At 45.3% G+C, this 25,383-nt stretch overlaps 4 protein-coding genes across 5 annotated transcripts; 2 read left to right on the top strand and 2 right to left on the bottom strand.

The window, feature by feature from the left end:
- The first annotated feature begins 50 nt into the window (after window positions 1–50).
- LOC123055424 (tubulin-folding cofactor B) lies at window positions 51–2,802 on the top strand. Its single transcript, XM_044479440.1, has 8 exons — window positions 51–300; window positions 406–557; window positions 650–768; window positions 976–1,037; window positions 1,136–1,174; window positions 2,023–2,156; window positions 2,292–2,361; window positions 2,485–2,802. The coding sequence occupies exons 1-8, from the start codon at window positions 202–204 to the stop codon at window positions 2,533–2,535; spliced, it is 726 nt and encodes a 241-aa protein (XP_044335375.1). The 5' UTR covers window positions 51–201; the 3' UTR covers window positions 2,536–2,802.
- LOC123055425 (probable LRR receptor-like serine/threonine-protein kinase At3g47570) lies at window positions 2,729–6,607 on the bottom strand. The gene is made up of 3 exons (XM_044479441.1): window positions 3,775–6,607; window positions 3,289–3,611; window positions 2,729–2,893 (listed from the first exon to the last, which is right to left on the bottom strand). Exons 1-3 carry the CDS (start codon window positions 6,602–6,604, stop codon window positions 2,729–2,731), a joined length of 3,318 nt encoding a protein of 1,105 aa, XP_044335376.1. The 5' UTR covers window positions 6,605–6,607.
- An 8,176-nt stretch (window positions 6,608–14,783) lies between these two features.
- LOC123055423 (UDP-galactose transporter 1) lies at window positions 14,784–17,375 on the top strand. Its single transcript, XM_044479439.1, has 5 exons — window positions 14,784–15,135; window positions 15,723–15,972; window positions 16,081–16,288; window positions 16,514–16,745; window positions 16,824–17,375. Exons 1-5 carry the CDS (start codon window positions 15,025–15,027, stop codon window positions 17,049–17,051), a joined length of 1,029 nt encoding a protein of 342 aa, XP_044335374.1. The 5' UTR covers window positions 14,784–15,024; the 3' UTR covers window positions 17,052–17,375.
- A 124-nt stretch (window positions 17,376–17,499) lies between these two features.
- Window positions 17,500–24,558, bottom strand: LOC123055422 (putative 1-phosphatidylinositol-3-phosphate 5-kinase FAB1D). Of its 2 annotated transcripts, XM_044479438.1 has the most exons (13): window positions 23,961–24,531; window positions 23,533–23,585; window positions 23,399–23,469; window positions 22,733–23,275; window positions 22,477–22,621; window positions 21,994–22,338; window positions 21,041–21,913; window positions 20,450–20,784; window positions 20,170–20,296; window positions 19,909–20,070; window positions 18,527–19,798; window positions 18,180–18,440; window positions 17,500–18,083 (listed from the first exon to the last, which is right to left on the bottom strand). In XM_044479438.1, the coding sequence occupies exons 3-13, from the start codon at window positions 23,446–23,448 to the stop codon at window positions 17,727–17,729; spliced, it is 4,470 nt and encodes a 1,489-aa protein (XP_044335373.1). In that variant the 5' UTR covers window positions 23,449–23,469; window positions 23,533–23,585; window positions 23,961–24,531; the 3' UTR covers window positions 17,500–17,726. The 2 variants fall into 2 exon arrangements, with proteins under 2 accessions (XP_044335373.1, XP_044335372.1); XM_044479437.1 differs by having other exon boundaries at window positions 23,399–23,585; window positions 23,961–24,558.
- Window positions 24,559–25,383: the final 825 nt, after the last annotated feature.

Raw genomic sequence — 25,383 nt, 5'->3', positions numbered from 1 at the left:
AACAGAGTGGGAGACAGATATTTGCTCCAGTGGACTCTCACGGGCCTCATCTCATCTGAGCCCGGCCCGGCCCGCAGACGAGCCCACCTAGAGCCCCTACTACCCCCGCAGATCGGCGTCGGCGGCGCCCGCTCCTGCTCCGACGACCGCCGCCGCCAACACTAGCAGAGAGTCGTCGTCGTCGTGGTCACCGCCGGAGACATGTCGAAGCTGCAGCTGCCGGCGGACGACAGCGTGGCGCTGCGCGTCACGCACTCCAACCTCGCCTCCTTCGCCTCCGACATCCGCGTCTCGCAGCAGGTACGCGCCACCAACCCACCTGCTCTCGCTCGGATCTCGCCTCCAGCTTGGATCTCATCTCTAATGGCGGCGGGGGTGGGTGTGTCCGCTCTGCTCTGCTCGCAGACCACCGTGGAGGCGCTCAAGGAGAAGCTGTGGAAGAAGACGGGCACGGCCGTGGGCTCCATGCGGCTGGAGCTCCGCGACGAGGCCGGCGCCAGGGTCGCCGACCTCGACCGCGACGCCGCGCCCCTCGCCGCCTACTCCCCCTACGACGGGTCCGTCCGTCCGTCCCCACCTGCATCTCCTCTTGTTAACTACTGGTATCTTTCTACTGCTGCTGTTGGACTGATGATGGTGTGCTCTGAAGGTACCGGCTGCACATCATCGACCTCGACCCCTCGTCGGTGACCTCCGGCGGGTGGCTGGAGGACACCTCGCTCGTCGAGAAGTACACCATATCGGACGAAGCGTATGACAAGCTCGGCAGTAAGTTCAGGATGCATTCGGCTTCCAGTTTACAAGAAGATGAATTTGGACCCCTTGTGTACCTCTTGTAGAATTCCCAGAGTCTGAAACATAGTTCAGCTTATTCCTTAATTAAAGCTTGGATGACTCTAGTAGAGGAGTCTAAAATATAGTTCAGTTTATCATTTGCACTCGATCATACCATCTAACTTCTGTGCAATCATGCAGCAAACTTCCGGAAGTTCAAAGAGAAAATGGTGTCGAAAAACCCTGTATCGGACGATAAGCAAGTAAGTTGCTCATGCTCTGGACTTGTTTGTTCCTTTCAAGGCTTCAACAGGCATACACATGCAAGCAAGTTTACTCTGTTTCTTGTCCTCTTTGGCAGTCAGACAATCATATGGAGGAATTGTGTGCCAACATCAAGGTCAGTTCGTTTGCTTTACACATGTATGCTAGATTATGTTTTTGCACACGCTATGGCATGGAATATTGCCAACTAATCTGCTCATGTTTAAGCCCCGGTCATCTCAGTTGCCTACCTTGCATACACTGTTTTTTTCCAAGGCAAAGTGTTAAATTTTTATTGTCTAGCTTGCTGCGTAGTAGTAATGGTTTAGCACCCCATCACTGGTTGATCTACCATTTTCATATTTGATATCTGGCATAGCAGCCCAATTAGCAATAACTTGTTCCCATAGAACACGCCGAATTAGTATGTATGAATCCGTGGCCACATCAACTTGACAAACCCACATGAACTTGACAAACTTCCACCATTGGCTGGATATTCTGTTTTTCTGTCTACAGTCATATAGTGCATTATTCTAAGTTTCTAACTGTGAAGGAATATGTGTATTCATCTTCCCCTTGTGTTTTTTGCTAACTGGAGCAGCTATTGGGAGTACTGCAGTGTATAGTTTACTGGCTTTTGTGACCGCTTAGTAGCTTCCTGGTTTGAGTAGCATTTTGAGTAAAGCATAATAGGAATCTCACTCGCTAAATATGACTATCCAACCGTGTGTAGTTGACCAAGTTGACGAGGAATACGGAACTGAGCCAATATAACTGATCACTTATCAACAGGGTACTCTGCTTTCAGAGGCATGTGTGTGTAGTAAATATTGGTCCTTGGTGTGGTGATTGATTCTTTGCTATTGAAAAGAACGGTCTGGAATATTGACACAGGCTTTCTTCTTCTGTGGCGTTAAATGGAAATTGCACCTGTTTTGTTATGCAATATTTTATGATTTAAGATTAACATTTATGTCATAGGTGGGAGACAGATGTGAAGTGGAGCCAGGTGCCAAGAGGGGCACCGTGAAATTCGTTGGCAGAGCTGAAGCCCTTGGGCGTGGATTTTGGGTTGGCGTGCAATATGATGAGCCACTTGGAAAGCACGATGGCATGTATGTTCATTCTCAAACTATGGCGGTGATAAATTTATACTCAGTGCCCAAGTTACCATGGCTTCTTGCGACTAGTAACGACATAGCCTTGGAGAAACAATTCATTTTGTTTGACTTGTTGGGTGCTTGCTGCAGGGTGAAAGGAGTTCGCTTCTTCGAGTGCCCTCAAGGGCATGGAGCGATTGTTAGGCCAGAGAAAGTGAAGGTAGATGCCTACCTACCTTACCTAGTACTAGTATATTTTTCATCGCTTCTTATAACATTCGGTCTTTATGCATCCGGTTAAAAATTCAGGAGTGGAAGTGTTATTGAGCAGTTTCGTTTGCAGGTTGGCAACTTCCCGGAAAGGGACCCATTTGATGATGAAGACGAGATATAGGCAAGTTTATATCTTTGGTGTGGATCGTTTTGGTGTCTCTTCAACTTGTGCCAAATTCATTTGTTATGGAGTCGCTCATCTGTACCTAGTGAGATGATTGAACATGCATGTACTGGCTAGTATTTGTTATGCATGTTGTATCAGCAAAGGGAGGGGATCTAGAATCCATATTTTTATGGAGATTACTTTGGGTTCAACTAGTCGCTGGATGACTAAAAAGTTCATACCCCCAAGAACCAATGACCAAGATTGCGGGCGTTATGGGTATATAAACTTGATAACCATTGGGTTTATATCCAGAAGTACCCAAAAACTCGAAGCACTGTTTTTCATTAGCCACTGGAATCAAAGCAGTAACCTGATTGTGACAAGCATTATCTTGAACTTTAGCTAGCTGAACCGATGTAGCAATTCAGAAATTCTAAAGATGATACAACAGCAAGGAGAACTGAAAATCTGCTAGGAGTAGGAGCCACTTGATACAGTCTTGATGCCATGAAAAATTGCAGCCAAACTTATTTTCTACGAGGATTGCAGAGTAAACTACTTATGCTTCTAATACAATGCCATATTCTCTTGCATATTCTTAAAACAGAAAACAGGAATGGTCACCAAACATACTAGGACATGCTTGTAACCACATCGCCACGGGGTGGCAACAACAGAGCTGTAGATATGATCGTAGCACTCCATTGCTCATCCAGATCAAGCGGTTGCTCGAAATGCATGAACATGCATATGAGCGGCGCACACCTTCTTTATGGCATTCAGCTCCTTGACTACATCGTTCATCTTCATTCTGTGCCTTGGGGAATCCTCACAGCAAGCTAGGCCAATCTTAAACATAGGATGTAAGAATATGTCTATGATACGTTGCGGGTTCCCGCTGTAGGTTGCACTAGCATCTAATACTTCCAGTAGAGTATCAGGATAGGCCATCTTGACATAGTTGACAAGACTTGTCGCGCCATCTCTGAAACAGTCAGTTGGCCTTCTTCCAGTAAACATTTCCAATAGCAATACCCCGTAGCTATATACATCACCAGCTGTGGAGGCTTCAGATCCTGAGCCATATTCTGAAACAAACATATAAACCAAGGGTTCATTGACTACGTAATGAGTACACATAAATTCAGTGTGTTTCACTCTTCAGTTTGAATTGGCAAGTGAACATTAATTAGCGACATAAAATGTATACTGAACAATGCAGTAATTTTAATTAAAAGAATCATTGCTGACCTGGTGCGACGTATCCAATTGTGCCTTTAATCACAAGTGTGCTGCTTTCAGTCGCACCGCCACTTTCCTTGCATGCTTCAGTATGCATTATCTTTGCTAGACCAAAGTCAGCAACATGCGCAACAATGTCATCATCTAGAAGGATGTTGGATGGTTTGATATCGCAGTGAACTATGGGTGGCTCGATTTGGTGGTGAAGATATTCCAGTGCCTCTGCAACATCAAGAGCAATGCACAACCTTTCCATCAGACTTAGCCTTCTAAAGGTCATGCTGTTCTCTGTGTTTGGATGCAGCCACTCATCTAAGTTCCCATTGCAGATAAATTCTAGGACAAGTGCCTTGAACTCATCGCCATTACGGTCCAAACTGCTGCACACAGTAATCACCTTGACAAGTTTCCGGTGTCGGATCTTCCTCAGGGCTTCACACTCCCTCAAGAAGCTTCTGTTAGCTCCTCGTTTGGCAAGATTGAGAACTTTGATTGCTACGGTGTATAAACTCTCATCAAGATTCAGAGTTCCAATGTACACATCGCCAAAGCTGCCGGAACCAATCAAATTTGCTGGTGAGAAGGACTCTGTTGCTTCATCTATCTCCGCATAGGATATCCTCTCATGCTTCTCATTGTGAAATCCGGTTTCTTGATCGACACTATTTGGTTTGATTCTCGTCTTCATCAAGTAGCATGCAGTTAGGGAGCACATGAAGATCAAAGTTCCAACCATGCAAATGAGTATGACCCAAAGACGATGCTTCTGCGAAGCATGGTTGGAACCAATATCTGGGCATGGAGGGAGTTGCAAGGACGAGGGACCTCCGCATAGCATGCTATTGCCACGGAGCAACAATACAGTGGCGTTGCGGAAAATCCCTGCATTTGGCACGGGACCAGATAGGTTGTTGAAAGAGAGGTTTAGATACGTTAGAAGGTTGAAGTTCTCGAGGAACTCAGGTATGGCCCCTCCTAAGTTGTTTCTAGAAAGATCCAACTTTTCAAGGCCCCTCAAAGAAGACAAACCTTTTGGGATTTGCCCTTGCAAAAGATTTCCTTGCAAGTATAGGCAATTCAGTTGGACGCAACTGCTGAGAGCTTCCGGGATTTCACCAGATAGCTTGTTCATGGATAGGTCGATTTTGCCGAGGGTGCTCAATCGTCCTATCCGAGTTGGGATGGAGCCAATCAGAGCATTGTTGGAGAGGTTGAGAAGTTTGGTCAGGGAGGGGATGCTAAGTACCTCCGCTGGGATTTCCCCCCTCAAGGAGTTACCAGAAAGATCCAGAGATGTAAGCACTGTGAGATTACCAAGGCTTGCTGGGATGCTGCCATCCAGAAAGTTATTAGATAGAAAGAGGTTGCTCAATTGCGTGATATTGCCTAATGATTGTGGAATCTGCCCATGAAATCTGCTATGGGATAGGTCAAGATACTGAAGGCTAGGAATTTGGCCAATATCCAGAGGCAAGGTGCCTGTGAAGAGGCACTGCTGCAGGGAGAGGATTTCAAGGTTTTGAAACTTGCTTAAACCTGCAGGTATGGTCCCAGTTATGTTGTTCTTACCTAGTTCAATCCATTTGAGCTCTGCAGATAGGTTGGCAATAGTAACTGGCATAACCCCTTCAAGATTGTTTTCGTCAAGGCTTAGCAACTCCAAGTTACTACAGTTGGTTAAGGATGTGAGGAAATCCCAATCCTTAGGCTCTGTGGTTTGAAGCAAATTGTCCCCTACCAAAAATACCATCAAACGACCATGGATGCCAATGTCCCGTGGAATCGGACCATGATACAAGTTTCCACTAAGAAGCAAACATTTAAGTGCGGATGCATTTGACAAGGAGGCTGGTATTGGTCCTTGGAATTGGTTCACATGTGTGGCCAAAACACTTAGCTTGGGAAGCTTAAAGCCAATATCAAGCGGCAGAGATCCTGTTAGCTGGTTGAAGCCGACGTTTATGTTTGTGATGGAAGAAATATTGAACATGGATGGAGGAAAAGGGCCTTCAAGTTTGTTATCCATGACATCAAATGTATCAAGATTAGACATCTTACCAAGATCTGGAGGGATATGGCCAGTGAAGCCGTTCTGGGTTAATCCTAAGTGTGTCAATGAAGTCAGGTTGCCCAGCCATCTTGGGATTTGGCCATGGAAGTAGTTGATCTTCATGTCAAGGCTTGTGAGGGACGTGAGGTTGGAGAACGACATGGGAATATCACCAGTCAGATTGTTATGGGTAAGGTTGAGAAATGTGAGCTTTGAAAGGAGACCCAGAGAAGAAGGCATGGAACCAGAGAGGTGGTTCTCCATCAGGTCCACGACGCCAAGTGATGCACAGCGGCCGATGCTGCCTGGGATCTCACCTCCCAGGCTGTTTGTTGAAAGGTTGAGTACACGGAGACGGGTCAGGTTACCGAGCTGCGGGCAGATGGTGCCGACCAGGCCGAAGCCATGCAGGCGTATGGCAGTGACACGGTCGGGGTGCTGGTGGTCGCTGCAGGACACGCCCATCCATTTGCAGAAACCAGGCACCTTCGTGTTCGTGCTGCTGGTACCATTGCCAGCGCCAGCACCAGCACCGGGACGGTCCCATGACCAAGAGGACAGTGCCCCCGTAGGGTCACTGGTGATGAAGGATTTGATCGACAGCAGGACCGAAAGATCGCCGCTGCTGGCAGTTTCATTGTTGGTAGTTTGAGAGCTGGATGCGACGAAAAGGAATAGGATATGAGTGAGAAGATGGAGCATGAGGAGCTGCTTCCATGTCCTTTTGGTGCTCATGGTTGAGCAAGGAGCTAGGTGGAGGTGATTATTGTTTTCTTGGTTCTTGCCCATCTGTTTGTGTATGTCCAAGTTGTTAAATAAGCTGGAGGTGGTCCTATGGGTTTCGAGTTTTTGTGATTAATTATGTCACCTTCAAGAAAACAAGCGTGACAATGACCAGTGTTTCGTCTTGCGCGACATGTGGTTAAAGATACCGCATACAATTCCACAAACTGAAGTGTCCCGATGATGTTACAGCGCAATGGCAATAATTATTTCGGAGAAAAACGGGGTCCCATGGATGTTTATGTTCATATGGAGTGATCAGATGGATGAAAGGTCACCAGATACTGAAAACTGATACGGCTCCAGTTCCGCCACGAAAGGTGTTGTTGCAGAACTGGGCGCATGCTGTATTTTTCCATTGGGTGCACCCAGTTTCTACTATTAATAGATGGCCGGAGGTATTTACCTTCCAAAAGGCTGATCATGATTTCATATTTGAATATGGACCTAATAATTTTTACGAGAGATGTTCATACATAAATTCTCTCTTCTAATTAACTTCTAAAAAGGGCGCGTGCTAAGTAAAACAAACTTTTACTTTTCTTTGTAGTGATAAATATCTCTTGTCAGGATGGGAGAAAATGATTTGTGATATTGACTAGTGCGATATCCTGATGCCATGCTAGTTAAAGATCTGGCATGTTATTTCAAACCTTGAAATATTCCAATGATGTTACAGGGAACGGCAATAAATTGGATGTAGAGAAAATCAAGGTTCATATGGACTTTATGTTCATGTGGCGCAATCAGCTCTACAAAAACTTGATATGGACTAAGATTGAAAACCCACTTAGTCAGAAAAGTCAATGAAATCATAGGGATCTCAGGAAACATGATGGTTTAACATAAAAAATAGGATTTCAAAACTTATGTACTTTATGTTTAGATTATATTCTTTCTGATCCATGTTTTTGTTTTCAATAACCACTTCTTGATGACCAACCGACAAAATTGGCAAACTATTTAATTGGTGAAACTTAGCTTTGTTAAGTAGCGCGGGCCACTTTGCTAGTTTTCTGGAGACTAAAGTAAATGGAAGACATGCTAGGTGTGTGTTAAATTCTCAAAACAATTTTTTTTACATTTCAGGGACAAGTTAGATATGCTCTTACAGTGCTAACCCGGAACCTAAACAATAATCTTGTCTAGGATGTGGAGAGAAGGCAGTGCACATGCCCTCGAGAGAAGTCAGTGCACATGCCGACATCAAATCTACAGCGAGAGCGATGAGTGGTTACGAAGCCCGCCTCCTCCCCCCTGCCCCCCCCCCCCCCCCCCCCCGCGCGCTAATTTGTACATAGCTCTTCAACTGCTGAGCACATTTCATTTGACAAAAGAAATATATTCTATTTCTCTTCTTATGTGCATAGAAGAACATCTTTCATTTCACAACTCACTTGCCATATTCATTTGATCGACCAACTATCTCTATGTTTGAATTCATAAGCAATTTCAACACAATACACTTTCTTCCAATCCCATTTTGTGTGTATGTGTGTGTGCAGGGGGGTGGGGGAGGGGGAATAGATGTGCGGCGAGGTGGGCTATGGTTTTTTTGTGAGGGAGGGTTCGGGTTTTATAGCTGGAGATGGGCCAATTGGCCGACGCGCCTGTCATCACACCATGAATGTGGGATAGGCGGAGGGGAGCAACCTCCCCTTTTTTTTCTGAGAAGTGCTCTTCTCAGAGAAAAAATGGCTTGAGGAAAAAGTTTTGGCAATAACAAGCTATCTTTTGGAAACTAAAGTAAATGGAAGGCATGCTAGATGGGTGTTAATTTCTCCAAACGAATATTTTACTTTATATATAACTTCTAGGGGATAAGTTGGAGATGCTCTTACGGGGCTGATCTAGAACCTAAACAATAGTTGCAGTAATGACTGCCAGTCCAAGAATAGTTGTTGCTCGTTGAGGGCACATTATGTACAAAGGGATCAAACGATGCATTATACGTACTGGATACCATAGTAGTATGCCCAATATGTAGTAGGTTCTACATATTCTTAGACTTGTTTGTCAATTCCAGCCGTCTGAGAGCAGCTTTGTTTTTCTGCAAGTGTTTCCCTTGGTTTCCCTCACCACAGGTATATATCAGACATCAGCAAGGATTTGAGCGTGTGTGGGTGGGTGGGTGGGGGGGGGGGTCACAGATTAGTTTTTACCATGTTATATTTTTGTATCCATGGAGATGAAGCCTCCACGGTGAAGACAACATTGCTTGAATAATAGTTTTGTGCCTCTACTCCACAGTGGTGTGTCAGTGTGGCACTCAAGATCGATAGCTCAAAGCGCAAGATCCTATGGAATTTTGGCCCCATGGATAACAGTTCTCGATCATGTGGTTTGTTGTTCGACGCTTCAACCTATCTTGGCGCCGGTGATGATTGTGTCAAGTTTGGTGTGGTTATTTGTTCTCTAGCTTTTATCCTATGTAACACTGGGGTTCCCCTCGGGCAATATGGCTCGAACTAGAGATTCACCAACTTGTCTTGCAAGGGATGTGTCCCCGATTACAGTGCATTAAACGATACTAGGCTCTCACCTATTGGGGATGGGAGACTCATGCGGCGTTTCAAAACCATTGAGTTTAGCAAAGTTTGTGTATATTTGGTCTCCTCATTTTCACCGGAGTCATGGTGAGACGTTGAGCTGCAAATTTGGACCTCAAGATGCTAATTCCAAATAACTTCTATTTAACTTTTAGTTTTATCATAAATCTTTATTGTTCAATGTATGCCCGTTTATTTAATCTAATGTATTTTGCTTCCTTAGTTAATAAAGAGGGGTCTTATTTCTCAAATAATTATAATACTTTCGTGCATTACTTGATTTTTAAAAAAATAGTTAGTGAAGTCACGGATCTTAGTTGGTTAGAGGTTGTTTTTGGCAACATCCAACATTGGTATCGAATCAGTTGAGAACATACCAGATTGCTTGTATCTCCAGAATAGATAGACATTTCAAGCAAGTTATGTTTTTTAGAAATAGTCAACATAAAAGATTAAAAGACTAGTGAACAACACTACAATTCATATTAGTTTGAATTCTGAATAAGCATGCATACTACAAACTGCATGATTTTGATACAAAAAATCCAAATTATGCATGTGCCAGTAGCAAACTATTGCCCCACCCCTTACCCTGATAATTAAGGGTGGAAGATGGTATTGGAGGACAGAACACTAGTTGGCATTTCGTGCAATCTAGATGTATCTATTTATCCACCACTAAGCATAACGGTCTTGTACTCTAGAAATCTCTCACAGTTTACCAATTGTGTAGATATTTTGACAATCTTATTTACAAGGAGACATACAAGCAAATATTGTGATTATATTTGTTTATTCTGATTTATAATGAAATCCAACCTAACAACATATTTTCCTAAAAATCCAAATTAGCTGAATTTTTTTACAATTTACTAATAAAAATATATTTATAATGACAAATGTTTGAATGATATGCCAAATATTTACCTAATATGCATGATTGTGTTACATCATTCATTCTGCTTACCATACCTAAAATAGTATTCGAGATAGTATAGCAAATAATGCATATTAATAAAATAAAAGTTATTTTACAACAGTATGAGTTATCATTAAGTAAAAAAGTTCAATATAAATAGTTAGAAACATGTACATGTTTCGAAAAAAAAAGTAATTTGACACCGTATTTAGTACATTTTTCCAAAAAAAGTCATAAAATTGGAGGCAAACAAATGTTTTATATTTATTACAAGATTATCAAGAATTCATCACTACAATTTTATCGTTTGTTTTGAAAATTGTAATCAATCATTTTGTCTAAAGTGTGCAGTACACCATTTTAACTTTTTATTAACACTATTACAATAATTGTTTTGGTAAAACTAGTCGATAATATGTCAACAGTCGAATTTTGGACAGTGTGACTATATTTGCAGATTTGAGTAGTCTGGTACGCTTTGCGTATTGAGTTTAATCAGACCATTTTTCGCATTTGTGTACCGAACAGTCTGGAGAATCTCCGAAAATACGCAGCCAACATGAATTTTAAGGAAACATAATGATAGAGGCAAAGGTGTCCCGTCTTTCGATGAGATGGTGGCTATCGTTTTGGAGGAGGTCGACTTTGACGATCCGACTACGATCGTGCGAGGACGCTGCGCCTTAGCAATCGCTAAACCAACTCCGAGAGGTTATTGACCACGCCGGAGCACGATCAACCTGACCACGAAAGTCTGTTTCCTGCAAGCAAACGAAGAACAAGCAAGGAACTAAGATTGCAATCTGGATATTGCGAATATAAGAGGAAAGCTTTATTGATCAAGGTGGGGTTCTGTGACGCCTTTGTCTGGTCGTTGAACACAAACGAAGTACGCGAAGTTGCAGCTATGGTGAACTTTTAGTCTAAACAAAACCCAAAGTCTAAACGGTGCCCTAAGGGCTGTATATATGGAGGAAGAGGGGGGAATTTCGTGGCCCTTGGGGAAGGGGTCCGAAACCAACCCTATCTCTTGTTTCCCAACACATACGGACTCTAAAAATAGCCTATACTTATGTATTTCAAAATTACATCGGCCTGGCCCAATAATAAGGTGACGCAGCACCTAGAATAGCCTTTGGACGAAATTTATGAAGTGGCATCTTGTATATTTCGTCCAAGGCTTCATGCACTCATTATGGTGGCTTCAAAGTCCTGAAATCATCACTTGTAACTCCGTTCTTGTTCCCCTTGCGCATGTCATCCTCTCCATGCTTGGTCTTGCTCCAGTGTTCATCCTTCTTCAAGGTAGGCCCTTCATTTGTAAGCAAAACAAATGTATCCAATTTAGGCAGCATCATATTCTCATGAACATTAGAATCATTACCAAGAAACGAAAGTACCTGAAAATTTAAGTGGCGTGCGCGAGCTCTAGTAATTGGTCCAGTATATGTAGCAGTAAGGGCTGTGGGTGTAACAATGGTATTGATGTCCTCGTCACATAAACTTAAAGTAACTAAATAGAACTGGATGATGTACCGGTGACATACTAGGCATGGTCTATGAGGCCACCGACACCTCCGTCGGCGTACATGTCGTCATCTGGACCGTAGCCCCCACTATCTTCCTCGTCGTCGCGCTAGGGGCGGCAGGCTTGCCAGGCGTTGCTGCATCCATGTCCGACTGCCGTGGTGCGCTCACGGCGCAAACGCTCCATCGCATCCTCTAGCACCTGCACCGCTTGTCTTCGGCGGCTCGGGTGAAGCGGGCGCTCAGACTCCATCGGCCCCACTTTGAGGAGCTGGACATTGAGTCAGCGCCAACAACAATAGTTCGATTGGCCCAAGCCTTCGTGAGCACCCAGGCTGGCGGCACCTCGCTCTTCGTGAACGTCGCCCTAAGCGTCATATTGCGCGTTTGCACTTGGATGAGGTGTTGCCATTGCGCCTTTGAAGTAGTAGTGGATGTGTGGGGACAACTTAGACGACGACGAAGAGGCCGGCTCCTCCTTCTTGATAGTGGGGAGGACAGGGAACCGCTACTGGCTACATCAGTGGCTTCTCCTTCATGTGGCGTCTCATCTAGACGTTGGGGGGTGAGGGGGATGCCTACTCCTTCACGCAAAAGCATCTGATTTGGACGTTGCGGTTGCGCGGATGGAAAGGTGGCATTGGGCTCGGCTGGTTAGGGACCAACACAATGCATCGTTCATTTATGTTGCAAACTCATCTTCCGTCGCTGCAGGGAGGAGGGTCGGCTTCTGCTCCTCCTCATCTGAAGAGAGCGTCTCCACTTTAACGGTGGATGGAGCCATGGACGATGAGGGGACCGATGAGCGTGGCGTCGGCGAGAACTTGATCCTGAGCTGGATCCACCATCGAGAACTCGATCTAGAGTTGGATCTGGCATCCTGGCAGCTACTGCCAAGTAGCCACCGCGTTTAGCTGCCAAGAAACCACCATGTTTAGGTGTTCTTGGCACCCTTCTTCCCGCCTATCGCCAACTAGGGTATGTGTGGTGTTTATTGGAGGTATAGAAGAGGAGGAGTGTGCAGATAAGCTTTGCCCATAGGTGTGCTACGAAGTCAAACAGAGTGAATGCTCGGAGGGTTATGAAGCGGAAGCAAAGAGGGTTTTTGGGACGAGTCCAGGGTGTCGGTCCAATGTGATGGACGTCCAGATTCCACCAGAGCTCTTCTCAATTTTTGGCTAGGCTCTGTAAGATTTTGAACATCCGAATCGTTCCGCCCCATTCGATGACCCGCGTTGGAGGCCTAAAAAGTCCAGACCATCTGGACAAAACATGTGCGGGTGTTTTGCTAGTCCGCATTGAAGACACCCTGACTGTGCCAACTAAGGGCATCTCCAGCAGGTTGTATGTTAGTCTTGTTGGTAAAATGTCCATCTCATCAACCAACAAGCTATCATACAACTACTCCAATAAGTTGTATCTAAGTTATCCAATAGATGGTGAGAAAATAAATGTGATTGCTCTCTATTTCACCTTGTAGCTTGTGCAAAGGTTGTTGATTAATCTACATACAACTTTGTTTTCTTTTCACATTTATTACATGCCACATTATCATTATATCCTAGGTGACAAATTTACCAACACCTATCTTACAACCGTTGGAGATGCTATTCCTTTTCTCTCCATCCGAAGAAAAATAATATGTCACTTGGCAGCGTGTCAAAAACTGGTCAGCAAAAGGGGGCCGGGAGGAGAGCAAAAGCAGCAACCTTTGCTTGACCAGCGACACTTGGTAGTGGTGATCACACAACCTTTTTTCGAAGTCTAGATCTCGAAGCAACTTTTGATAGTTCTCCTTCAAGTTTGACTTGGGCACTTTTAAGTGCAACGAATGCAACCTAGTAGGTTTTTTTTTTCTGTCCTCCCGTTTTGTTTGTTTGTCTGCTTCTTAACCTTCCATGCTAGCTAGTGGGCCTTTTTCTGTCCGTGGTGAGACGTCGGTGCCGACGAATATACCAACTCCACCTTGGATTCTTCCTTTTTCAAATGAAAAGACGAAGAGAAAATGGTATCACGGGAGGAGTGTACCTAGTAATTTCAGTGTAAACTAGTATTTCCTCTGTTCACAAATACTCTTATAATATGTTTTCAAAATACATACAGGTGAACAAACACACTGAAATATGGATTGTCAAAAAATAAAACCCACTGAAATGTGTCTATATACATTTAATTTACAAAATTTAAAACATCTTATATTCATGAACAGAGGGAGTATCTATTTTCTTTGTACTTCCTATTTTGATTCCAGTTAGTTAAATGAGAAAAGAAAACCAGCTTAGCCACCCATCACTATCAACCTCCGGCCTCTCCTGGTTACGTGCTTCTGTAGACACGTCCGCCACCACCAGCCTAACAGCCCCTCCCCACTTCCCCCGCCACCCGCGGCCGCTGTAGTTGCCTTGCCCTTCCACACTGCACGAGTCGACGCATCTTCAACCATCCCTTTACTCCCTTCCCCTCTGTGAGAGCCCGACTTAACAGGAATGATAGAGTACTCATATCAATAAGAAATTCCTTCTTTTTTTGAAAGTTGGTGCCAACTACGCATGAGTGAGGACAAAGTGCACAGAAAAAACTAGTGTTGATCTGTGGGGGCAAGTCTAGATCCCGTCAAAAGTAACAACCAGTAACCGACGGGTGTGTCCTTGGCGTTACACCTTCCCTCCTCTTCTCTACTGTTGGCGCCCCCTCATCGGTCCGACTCCCCATTGGCGGTGAACCTATGGCCAACCATGTCGCCCCGTCTCCGGCTCGGTCCCGGTGCCGTCTCAGAAACACCAAAGATTCTGGGCCAACCGAAGGTCATAAGATGTATTGTTCTTCTCCATGACAAACAAAATGCACAGAAAAATACCAATAGTTCATTTTACCTCTTAATACGACTTTGTCGTGGATGGCCGGCGCTTCTGTTGTTCTCATGCGCGTGAGTTGTTGTCGGCCTCGTGCATCCTAGCTATTTATGGAGCCGAGCAATATCCACTTAGTGCTACATTTTTTGAGTTAACAAAAACAGTATTTATTTAATTATATGAAACATCTTAATAACTGGAAAAGAAATTGTAAAGGTAGTAGGAGAAAAGTATTCCTGGTACTGTATCTTTCAATCAACCCACCAATCAATGGATTTAGGTATACGGAGGGAGGAGAGATCCATTTGGATTCAGAGCGAGACAAAGACAGACACGAGAGCGGCAGCTTCCTCCCTCCCTCCCTACTCTCTCCTACTCCTTCCCCTTCCTACTCCACTGACGGACGGGACGCGGCCTTCTTCTTTGTCTTCCTCTCCCTCCCCCCCCCCCCCCCCCTCTCGCCGCCGCCTTCCTCCGCCGGGGCTGCTTCAGCTACTAACTGCGGCCGGGGGAGGAGAAAGGCCGCCTCTTGTCCGGCCACCTTTCGGCTGGTTCAGCCCACGCGGGAGCCGGATTGGGATGGAGTCGGCCGCCGGCGGCGGGCTGGGCAGCATGCGCGCCGTGCTCGCCATCCTCCAGTGGTGGGGCTTCAACGTCACCGTCATCATCATCAACAAGTGGATCTTCCAGGTAACAGTCCCCTTCTCCCCCTCTCGCATCTCATCTCGCCGCCGCCGCCGCCAGCCCGCCCATCTCCATTGCTCGGATCTGCGGGTCGGGACACCACCAGGCCCCGTTTTCCGACCTGATTTTTGTGCTAATGCAAGGCAGCCACACCCACAAGGAGCTGGAGGGAGCAATTGGTAGCAACGCGTAGCTCTCCTTGCCCCAATGGGGGAAAAAGGACCTCCCTTTCTGCGGCTTCCATAGATTCATACTACTACTAGTACAACAAGTCAAGAAGAGCACATTCGTTGGGCTGGGAGCTGCCTCTGCTACACATTCACTGGACCTAGTGGTCCAGTCTGATTTTGAGATATTTGTCCCCTTCAGCACTTCAGCTCATCCACCTGTATGCAATCCTTTGTAGTAGTAATGTTTTGCACCTGCAACCGGGGCTCAATTAGCTCTTGGTTTACAGTGTCATGTTCTGGCCGCAAAAATGGAATGAACTATTAATTTACGCTGCATAAACCATATGGCATGAGAACAATGGCCTCCTTTCAGAGAGCAATGTGTTTGTTTGGTGATATGACATTAAATCTTTTCTCTCGCAGAAGCTGGATTTCAAGTTCCCCCTCACAGTGTCCTGCGTCCACTTCATATGCTCCTCGATCGGGGCTTACATCGCGATCCACGTGCTCAAGGCAAAGCCGCTGATTCAGGTCGAGCCTGAGGACCGCTGGAAGAGGATCTTCCCCATGTCCTTTGTGTTCTGCATGAACATCGTGCTCGGGAACGTCAGCCTGCGCTACATCCCAGTCTCCTTCATGCAGACTATTAAATCCTTCACCCCTGCAACCACAGGTACCGTACCCGCTCTTACTGCCTGCATTATTCCTGTTCACAAAGAAGCGGTAGAGTTGTGGTGTTGCTGCCTATTAACAACTTTTCTGACGATTCGGTGTGATGCAGTTATTCTGCAGTGGTTGGTTTGGAGCAAGCACTTTGAGTGGCGCATATGGGCTTCGCTGGTCCCGATAGTCGGGGGGATCCTCTTGACCTCGATGACAGAGCTCAGCTTCAACATTTTTGGCTTCTGTGCTGCCATGATAGGCTGCCTCGCCACGTCTACAAAGACCATCTTGGCAGAGTCCCTGCTCCACGGATACAAATTTGACAGGTACATGCTCATCTCGTTGTGTAATGTCTGATGCTTTAGCAACTGGTGTTGTCTGGCATCCGTAAGTTCAAAACATTTTATCTTCTCTCTTCCTAAAATGATAAGTTGTTTTTTTGAGTTCAAGGATCAAAAGATTTAGTTCTTACTGTAGTGCTACCGTCAGGTTCAGTCCTGTAATTTCTTGCCTCTGTCAGATGATTTATTAAGTATTCTCTGTTTCTACAGCATTAACACAGTGTACTACATGGCACCCTTTGCCACCATGATACTGGCTCTGCCAGCAATGTTGCTTGAAGGAGGCGGCGTAATCGACTGGTTCTACACACACGACTCTGTCTTCTCTTCGCTGATTATCATCCTAGGCTCAGGGGTTCTTGCGTTTTGCCTCAACTTCTCCATCTTCTACGTGATCCATTCGACCACGGCAGTGACCTTCAATGTTGCTGGCAACCTTAAAGTAAGACCATTCTGGACTATCCATGCTTTCTTCCCTCAAGTTTCTCCTCTGTTTCTAGAACTGAACATTCCACTGTAGGTTGCCGTTGCAGTCTTGGTCTCATGGCTGATCTTCCGGAATCCGATCTCCCCAATGAATGCAATTGGATGCGCAATCACGCTCGTCGGCTGTACTTTCTATGGGTATGTGAGGCATCTCATCTCCCAACAGCAGGCTGCTGCCCTCCTAGGGAGCCAAGGAACGAACTCGCCGAGAAGTCGGGTGGAGATGCTCCCCCTTGTAGGCGACAAGGAAGATAAGGTCTAGCAAGGGAATACTCCCATATTCAAGAGCCGTTCATTTCAGCGGTTGACGGTACACTACAGTTTGGCACACAGATGCTGAGTTGAGGGAGGCCGGTAAATTGGTAGGGGGGCAACACTTTCTTGTGAAGCTGCATATGTTGTACTCAGGCAAACTGTGAGGGGTTTGTTCAGTCACTAGTTCTCATAGGGTTGCTAGCTGTCAACTTAGTCAAATCCCCCCAGGACAATTCGTGCGATTAGGATGGTGTCAACTTCTGTTTACTTGTTTTGCTGCCATATGTTTAGACCTTGAACTGCTGGTATGAATATTGATGCCATTATGATACGAATCGTGTTTGCATCGAAATTCCATGGCGCATTGTCTCTGATTGGAAAAGAGGGACTTAGGAACATGAAGGTTAAGCCACTTCCAAAATTTAGTTATGCAGGAATGTAAAGAATTAAACAAATGATCTACAAATCATGTGATTTCACTTTACTCATTGTGAACTTTTACAACAATAAAACTTAGTGGGTACATGTATTTTGGACCTCACTTCCCCCAAAAGTTTGCCTAAAATATGCAAACTTAGGATAACTTTAAAGGTGAATCCATGCACTTATCCTATGTACACTGGTTGCAAAATGGCTAAAAAATAAGCTGGAAGATGAACTCCATAACGGCGAGAGCAGTTCTTCACTGGATAGAGCACGACTCAGCTCGAAGTTGAGGCTTCTGGCTGTCGATCTTTGACAAGTTACAGTTGCCGCGAGCACAATATTTACAGGTCCCTGAACTCTTCTTCGCGGTGGTCCAATCATCTGGGACCGTTAGGAAATACTTGGCCATGAACTTCCTGAACCTTTTCTTGTACTCCCTGGGTGAAATCACTGTCGGCGACTCATTCTTCGGCACCACGAGAGAAGTTTTCGCCCATGTCTCCAGTTGCTTGTCCCATGTGTACTGCCTCAGGTAATCGATGATGCCAAGTACAAATTCATGGTTTTGTTCATCGACTCCCACAAGTAGAGAGTAGTCCATGACATTAACTGACTGCAAGCGAGCGTAATAATTTCGTTTTGTTAAACCATATTCTGATAGAAACATGGCTAATTTACCTGTGGGTTAAAAAGTGAAGTAGATGCATACCGTGAGGAAAGATGTATCGTTCCAGATTGCCCGCTGCAAGAGATGTTTTGTTCTCCCACCAATATAGATTGGAGAGACACGCATATCCTCGACAAAGTTTTGATCCAAGTAGACAGTGTGAGGGTCACTCGAGTCGGCTATGTATCGAGAGAAAACCGCACCTTTAAGATCGTATATCCGTGACACATTGTGTCCAAAGAGGAGATTTTCCATCACCATCAGATCAATCTTCACTTCCTTGCCGTGCCTTATCTGCTTAACCTGAAACAGGGACACTCGCACTGTAAAAACACATGCACAGCAGTGCAAATTATGCTCCATGTATACATTGATGTAAAATAAAATACCTGATAGATGCCTAGAATTTTGGCAAGGCAGGTTTGGCTCCCGGTGTCGAGAGAGTGGCAAACATGCTTGAAGTAATCCGGGGCAAATTCTATGAAAGACTCGAACTCTGTCTTTTGTATTTGCTTGACGATGAACCTGCCATCCATTGTTTTCGCAAAGAAAGCCTTGCTCTTTCCGCCTTGCGCGTTCCATTTCTTGCATCGGCTTAGGGAAGCGACATATGCAAGCTCAGATGGACAGCATTTCTGTCTAAGAGTGTAAAACTGATTAGCGTGCACACATATAACTGAATATTTTCCTTTGAGATTTGCTTTCCCATTGACAGATATCTCCGGATGGAGAGAGGATGATAGGAGCGAGCTGTCGTAGTTGTACAGTTCGTCGGACAAAAAGCCTGCTTCAGAATCTGAAGATTCGGATGACCAGGATGATGAAGAGGCGGAAGAGGAAGATTCGGATAACATGCTAGTAGTGTCCGATGCATGACTCTCGACAATAGAATCCAGCAGGTGGCGACGGTCCTCGGATATGGCGAGAGCACAGGAGACTATGCTGGATATCTCATCCTCTGATACAGACAAGACATTGCCACCCGGACCAACGACGAACCGTGGAGAGGGCGCCTCTTCAGCAGATTGTTTGTACAAGGGTGGCAGATGAGATGGCGAATAGCGGTTAACAAGCTCAAATTTTTCCAAACATCCGGCCTGAAGCTCCTGCCTGTAAGCCAATCTTAACTCACTAAGTGGACTCCAGACCCATTTCTCCCTGTCCTCCCATTCAGAAACTCTGAATTGTTGAATACCTTGCTTAAAGGAAATCGAACGTTGTAAAATCGGACCATTTCTCTGCCCCTGAGCATCCAATATATCTGATGTTCTGGACGGTGCGCTAGCTTGCTTTTCATAGTGCCTATCCTGATGGGTTTCATCAGTCACTGCTGATGAATGTCTGTTCACCCCCAGTTCACCAAACTGCACTGGCTCAATAGATCCATTCTCCAATGATAGTTGGCTGCTGGTGCCCTCGGCGATACCATCGGCCTCGGCTCCAGTTGCTGTTCGGTCATAAGTAAGTTCAATAGTCACCTTCTTCATGCTGTTACTCATTCTTTCTTTTCCAGCAGATTTACCAAGTAGAAGTCCATGCAACCGACGGTCCCAGACATACTGTCCAAGCAGGAGGTCCTGATAGAGCCAATTTACATCAAGAATCTCATGTACCGAGGACCTAGACACCCCATGCCGATCAGCAGCCTTCATGAGAAAATCCTGCATGATGATATCAAATTATCAATGGACAATCAGGAAAATAACGATTACCAGAAATCATGAGTAACTTCATTGAATTAAAGTAACAGAAAAAGGGGCATGCAGTTTACCACAAACTCGGCCTTCTCTTTGACCAACATCTCATCGAGTTCAGAAAACTCTTTAACAGGAAGGAAGGCGCCGCAGTTGATCACCACCTCAGGAAACTGATTCTTCATGTGCTGTATTATGTTTTCAACTTCAGTGAAAAGGGTAACTCCTCTGGCAAGAACCTAAATGAACACCACAGAGGCATTAGACTGAATTCAGAAGGTTGGTATGGACGGTGACCATGGAATAAAATAAAAGAACCAAACGAAAACTGTACATACATTTCTCCCCTGTTGCTCGAACAACTCATGTGTACTGGGATTATGGAACTCGAGGGTTTGCTGTGGCTTGCAGGCGTTGTATATTTCGACCGATGAATACTGAAACATTGCAACTTTGGAGCCCAGCCTGAAGTTGACAGATCCCAAACCAAAAGGAAGAAAAAATATCAATACAAGTACCTTTTTGCAAGAGAAAAATTGCAATAAAATACACACACACACACAAGAAATAACTTATCAAATAATTTGAACTGAAATGCTAAAAGGTGCTTGCGCGTACCCAAAAAAGCGCAAGCAGTCCCTGTTCACCGAGTGTCCACAGACTGATAGCCTTCTGTCAGCAGAGTGGCTTGAAAAACTGAGTTCAAGGAACTTCCCGAACGAGAGATTCCGTGCCTCAGCGGACATCATCACTCTTCGAGATGATTTGGATATCCCGCTTTCCTGCTCACATCTTAAACATCTAGTCCACATCCAAATTTTCCCTTTGGATTCACCAGACAAGCGATGCTCAGGCAGCAAACGCTTCACAAGAACTGTCAGGTTACCATCGCGGTGGGTGTAAGAGTACATGTGAGACTCCGGAGGCTCTCCGCATGAGAAACAGCTTAGGTTCTGCCACAAGTTATTATTCAGGAATCATGAGCAGTTGTAAGTACCAAATCTGTGCAGCTGGCATAATGTTAAACAATAAATCATCTTCTTTTTTAGTAAACAGTAAGAAAGGATCCCTACTGATTCTTTTCATTAAAAGAGTCATGTACAAAAAGAAAACAAAAGTAGAAGGAGATTACCAGTGAAAATAAATTATCCATGAAAAATATTATCTAGATTGCTCAACATAAGAGGGATAGTATAACAACAGCGTTACCTGATTCTGCAAAATGTCTTGCAAATATCGTCCTAAGGAGACGTCAAAATTTCCATAATAATTTATCCGGGACAGATGACTCTGCTCACAAATGACCTGTTTAGCGATGCATTGGCTAGACATCAAAATCAGTATGCTCTGAGAATCCAACACGTCGTCAGCCTCGTCAATGTAAGTTTTCTCTTCACTGTAAGGGGTGCTGTGTTGCTCCCCATTTTCAAATGCAACTGACAATTGCTCATGTTTTCCAATGGTTGGATGACCAGCCAGTATCATTTGCTGATCTTTTTGTTTCTGGAAATCTTTTAAACTGTCCGTGTACTCACCGGAATCAACTGGTCCATCTGTCATTACCACGGCATGAAGACCTTCACTTGGTACATCTTGATTGAGCTCAGGTGTTCCTTCTTTCTGGTTATCAGCTGTCTCTTGAGAAGTGACAGGTAGATAAATATTCTGACGGCGGAATTTATCGATGAATCCTCTCAGTGATCCCGAGACTGATGTTACCAGCATTTTTTCAGAAGGAAGTGCATGATTTGAATGGATGGTTTTACTTGCACCCTCCGTGAGCCCACTCGAGCAGCCATCCGTCGGTGAGTGTAAGGCATCTGAATTTGCAGAATGAGCAGTACTTGCCTCTGCATCAGAAATGTGCTCCACTGATCTACTATACCTGACACCATTCTCTGCATGACTGACAGGAGATGATGGCCCTTCCTTCATACCAACAGAGTTTGAAGCATTCAAGAATACCTTCTGATCCTCAAAGAAGGATGCCTCAAGAACCAGGTGGTACGCTGCAAACACGGTGTAGAGCATGACTTGCTTGACTTTCTTCAGTTCTTCGCTATTTGCTCCTCGCAATAATATCTGCAGAAAGCAAAATTTATAATGGCTTCGAATGAATCTTATATATATAAATATACACATGATAGACAAAGAGCGCCTACCGTGCATCCCAACGGCCTGGGAAAGCCTTCCAAGAACATCAACGTTTTCAATGTCCGCTTCCCGCCCTCACCACCGTTATGCTCCTCCATGACCTTTTCGATGTGGAAGTAGTCGCACTGTTTCAGCTTCGTCATGGTCATGATGTCCAAAACAGAGACTATAGGAGATCCAGAACAGCGAGCAATTCTCTGCAACCGGTCGAGCTTCATATCGAGCACCAGAGTGACACCTTGGTTCAGGAGAAGCTCCTGTATGTCCCGCGAAACTGTTTTCTCCACCAGGATGACATCTGGAGCACATTTCTCCATCACTTGGCTGATAGCCTTTTCCAAATGGTCCTTTTCCTGGCAACACACACACAAAAAAAAACCCTCTCAAGTTGTGTTTCAGAAAGGAGCATAAATCATCTCTGACATACAAAAAAAGGACAGTAGAAATGCGAATTCAGTATTTGAAGAAAAATCATATATATGTAGTTCCACCTGTCCCATGGAATCAAATGATGACAGACCAACATCGGAGTCCCCGAGGGCGCCTTGGAGCAGCAGCAGCTTGGGGTTGTGGCACTTGGTGGGCATGTGCTTGTGAGCTGCATACTTCCTGAACACCAACCCGTTGATCACCTCACTGCAAACATGACATAAACAGCTCCATCAGAACATTCTATTGCCGCAGTGATGATCCGGTGTCGATCAGCATACATGGCTTGTAATTAGGAGACTGGTATATATAAGTTACCACTGTCTTCGGGTGCCGGAGGCGATGCGCTTGACCTTGATATAAGACCCAGGGTCCATTTCATTTCCGGCTTTGCCGTCAGGCTTGATGAGCAGAGCAGCCTCCCAGGACAGGGCGGTTACGATGTCGAGCCAGCTTTCGCCGCCGTCATCTTCGTGGGGCAAGGAGATGCCTGCAGATGCTAGGAACCGTGTGGTGAGCATCTTTAGCTGCTTGTCCATGGCCTTGAGCATCCCAGTGTGCCGGTCCTCCCTGGGACTAGGACTCGGGCTGGGTTCAGAGTCACTGGAGCTCGGCTGCCCCCAGCTGATACCATCATGCCATTCATCATCGTCGTCGTCATCATCATCATTTGTGTGTGCACCCAAATGGTTGGTATCGTCATCGTTGGTGGCCGGCTCTGGTGGTACCCACACGGCATCACCCTCCTCAGGGTTATTGAATTCAGCGGCACCGTCAGAGTCGTCAGGTTGCTTGACGGTGGTTTGGTACGCCGGCAGCAGGAAATGGACACGGTTGTGTTTACCGTCGACGCTGCCCTCTCTGCAGCAGCAGCAGCAGATACAGATACATGTATATTGTCGCCTCAGAACCAAACATAGAGTACCTACTAGGCTGCTAGGGATGCAGGATTAGGAGGGAAAAGAAGATGACAGACACACATACCTGCTGATACTGCTGGTGCTGGTGGTGATCATGAGCGTATTGTTATTCATGGCGAAATTACTGAAATTAAGCTGCACATATATCTATCTCTGTCAGTGAGTCAGTCAGCAGGCTGAAGAATGTTGTGGTGCTACCTCTGAATCTCCTGCCTGCCTGACTGATTGCTCCCCTTGCTTGCTTGTGTAAACTGGAGGTGGATATATTAAGAGAGTTAGCCATACGAATGAATGAATCGGCTATGTCTGCGTGTGCAGCGAATAATTGGGAAACGAAAGCAGTGGTGATGGATGCAGTTGATGAGGTTGAGGGATTACTACTATCATCTGAATTTGAGGAATGTTCGTCATATTCATTCATAGTAAAAGTTTCAGAGTACATTCAGGAAGCCCAAAATTAAGAGGGAGGAAAACATCTCATCATTCTTCCGTTCTAGAGCGACAAATTCAACCAATTGCTTAATTAACCCATCCGTCCATGTACTCTATCATCCTACTAGTAGTAGATTAGATTGTAAAGAAGAAAGAAAGAATGGAAGTGTGGTGCTGCAGAGAGAGGAACTTACTCAGCCTTGCAGCTCGTTAGTTAGTTAGTAGGAAGAAGGCGTCATGGTTGGTCGCCTCGGAGGACCCAAAATCACAAGGGGAAGAAACAAAATGGGCCGCCGGCGAGAGAAGAGCAAGCAGCAGGTGGTGGACCGAGATGGAACCAGCAGCCGATTCAGCAACAGTTGTCGCCGGCGACTGCGAGAGAGAAGAAGATGGAGTAGCAGCAGGCGGTGGTGGACGGAGATGGAACCGGCAGCAGCAGCAATGGAGCAACGGAGCAGAGCAGGGAAGAAATAGGACAAGGGGGAGAAGAAGACGACGACGAAGAAGCCGTCCAATCCACAAGAGAGCGAGAGCCTGGCCGGTAGCTTCTACTCGTGTCGTCGGTGTCTCCCTCCGCCTCCTCAGCTGAGCTGACAATCACCCAACCAGGCAACCACCCAAACCAAGCAAAGCCAAGGATTGAGGAGATAGGAGCTGATGATTTGACCACCCGGCGCCGGAAACTCAAACAAGATTGATCGATCGATTTTCTACTACAAAAATTCTTTCTTTCCTTCTTTCTTGTGTGCCTCGCTTTCTTGAAATGATTCTTGTGTCTAGAATCTAGATAGATAAGCCACGAGGGACTACTACTTTTTCTCGAAATGATTCCAGCACGTTACTGCATTTGTGTCCAGTTTAGGTACGCGTGGCTATGTCCAAGTAGGCACGTTGCATGACATGCACGCTGACACATGGCCGATCCATCATACATCCATCGTCTTCTCTTGTCCACCCTAAACGCACCTACGTGTCCAGCTTACCCAGCCACGCCATCATTCCATTATTCCATCTCCATGAATCAAATCAAATCAAACTTGTTGCGCTGCTGCTTGGCCGCCCCCATTTCTCTGCCGGCCCGCCTGAATTATTGATTGTGCCCGCATATCCTGTGAGGAGGCCGCACGCAATTATTCACGGCGTTTTCTTTCCCATTCACTCGTTAATCAATTAGTATATGTTTTCTTCTTCCCATTCGTTAATCGGTTATTAATTTATTAATAGAATCTTTTCTTGTCCCGATGATGGCGAGATTTGGTGCCGGATTATTAGACCGAGAATCTTTTCTTCTTCCCATTTAACTATGCCGATTGCGGCTCTGGTTTGGTCCTGAGTTGAGCGGCATGTGTATGATGGCTTCTCGCCTGTCATTGACAAGGTCATGCCGGCTTCGGTAGAAAAGTGACGGCAGTGGCTCATTCTAGCAGCGACAATGCTCGTTCACTAGTCCAGGAATTCGATATAAATTTTATTATGTTTGATATGTTTTATGATTTCTTCTAATAATAAACCAGATTCCTTTAAAAACCATTATTACATAGTTGACGATTTAAGTTTCTTTCCCTTCTTTTCCTCGACGGCTAGGATAAATTCTCCACTCCAAACTTTGCGGGCGGG

This window comes from Triticum aestivum, chromosome 2D (assembly GCF_018294505.1).
Source record: "Triticum aestivum cultivar Chinese Spring chromosome 2D, IWGSC CS RefSeq v2.1, whole genome shotgun sequence".
NCBI classification, from domain to species: Eukaryota; Viridiplantae; Streptophyta; class Magnoliopsida; order Poales; family Poaceae; genus Triticum; species Triticum aestivum.
Note: the sequence above shows the minus strand (reverse complement) of the source record. Positions and strands in the feature narration are given on the sequence as shown.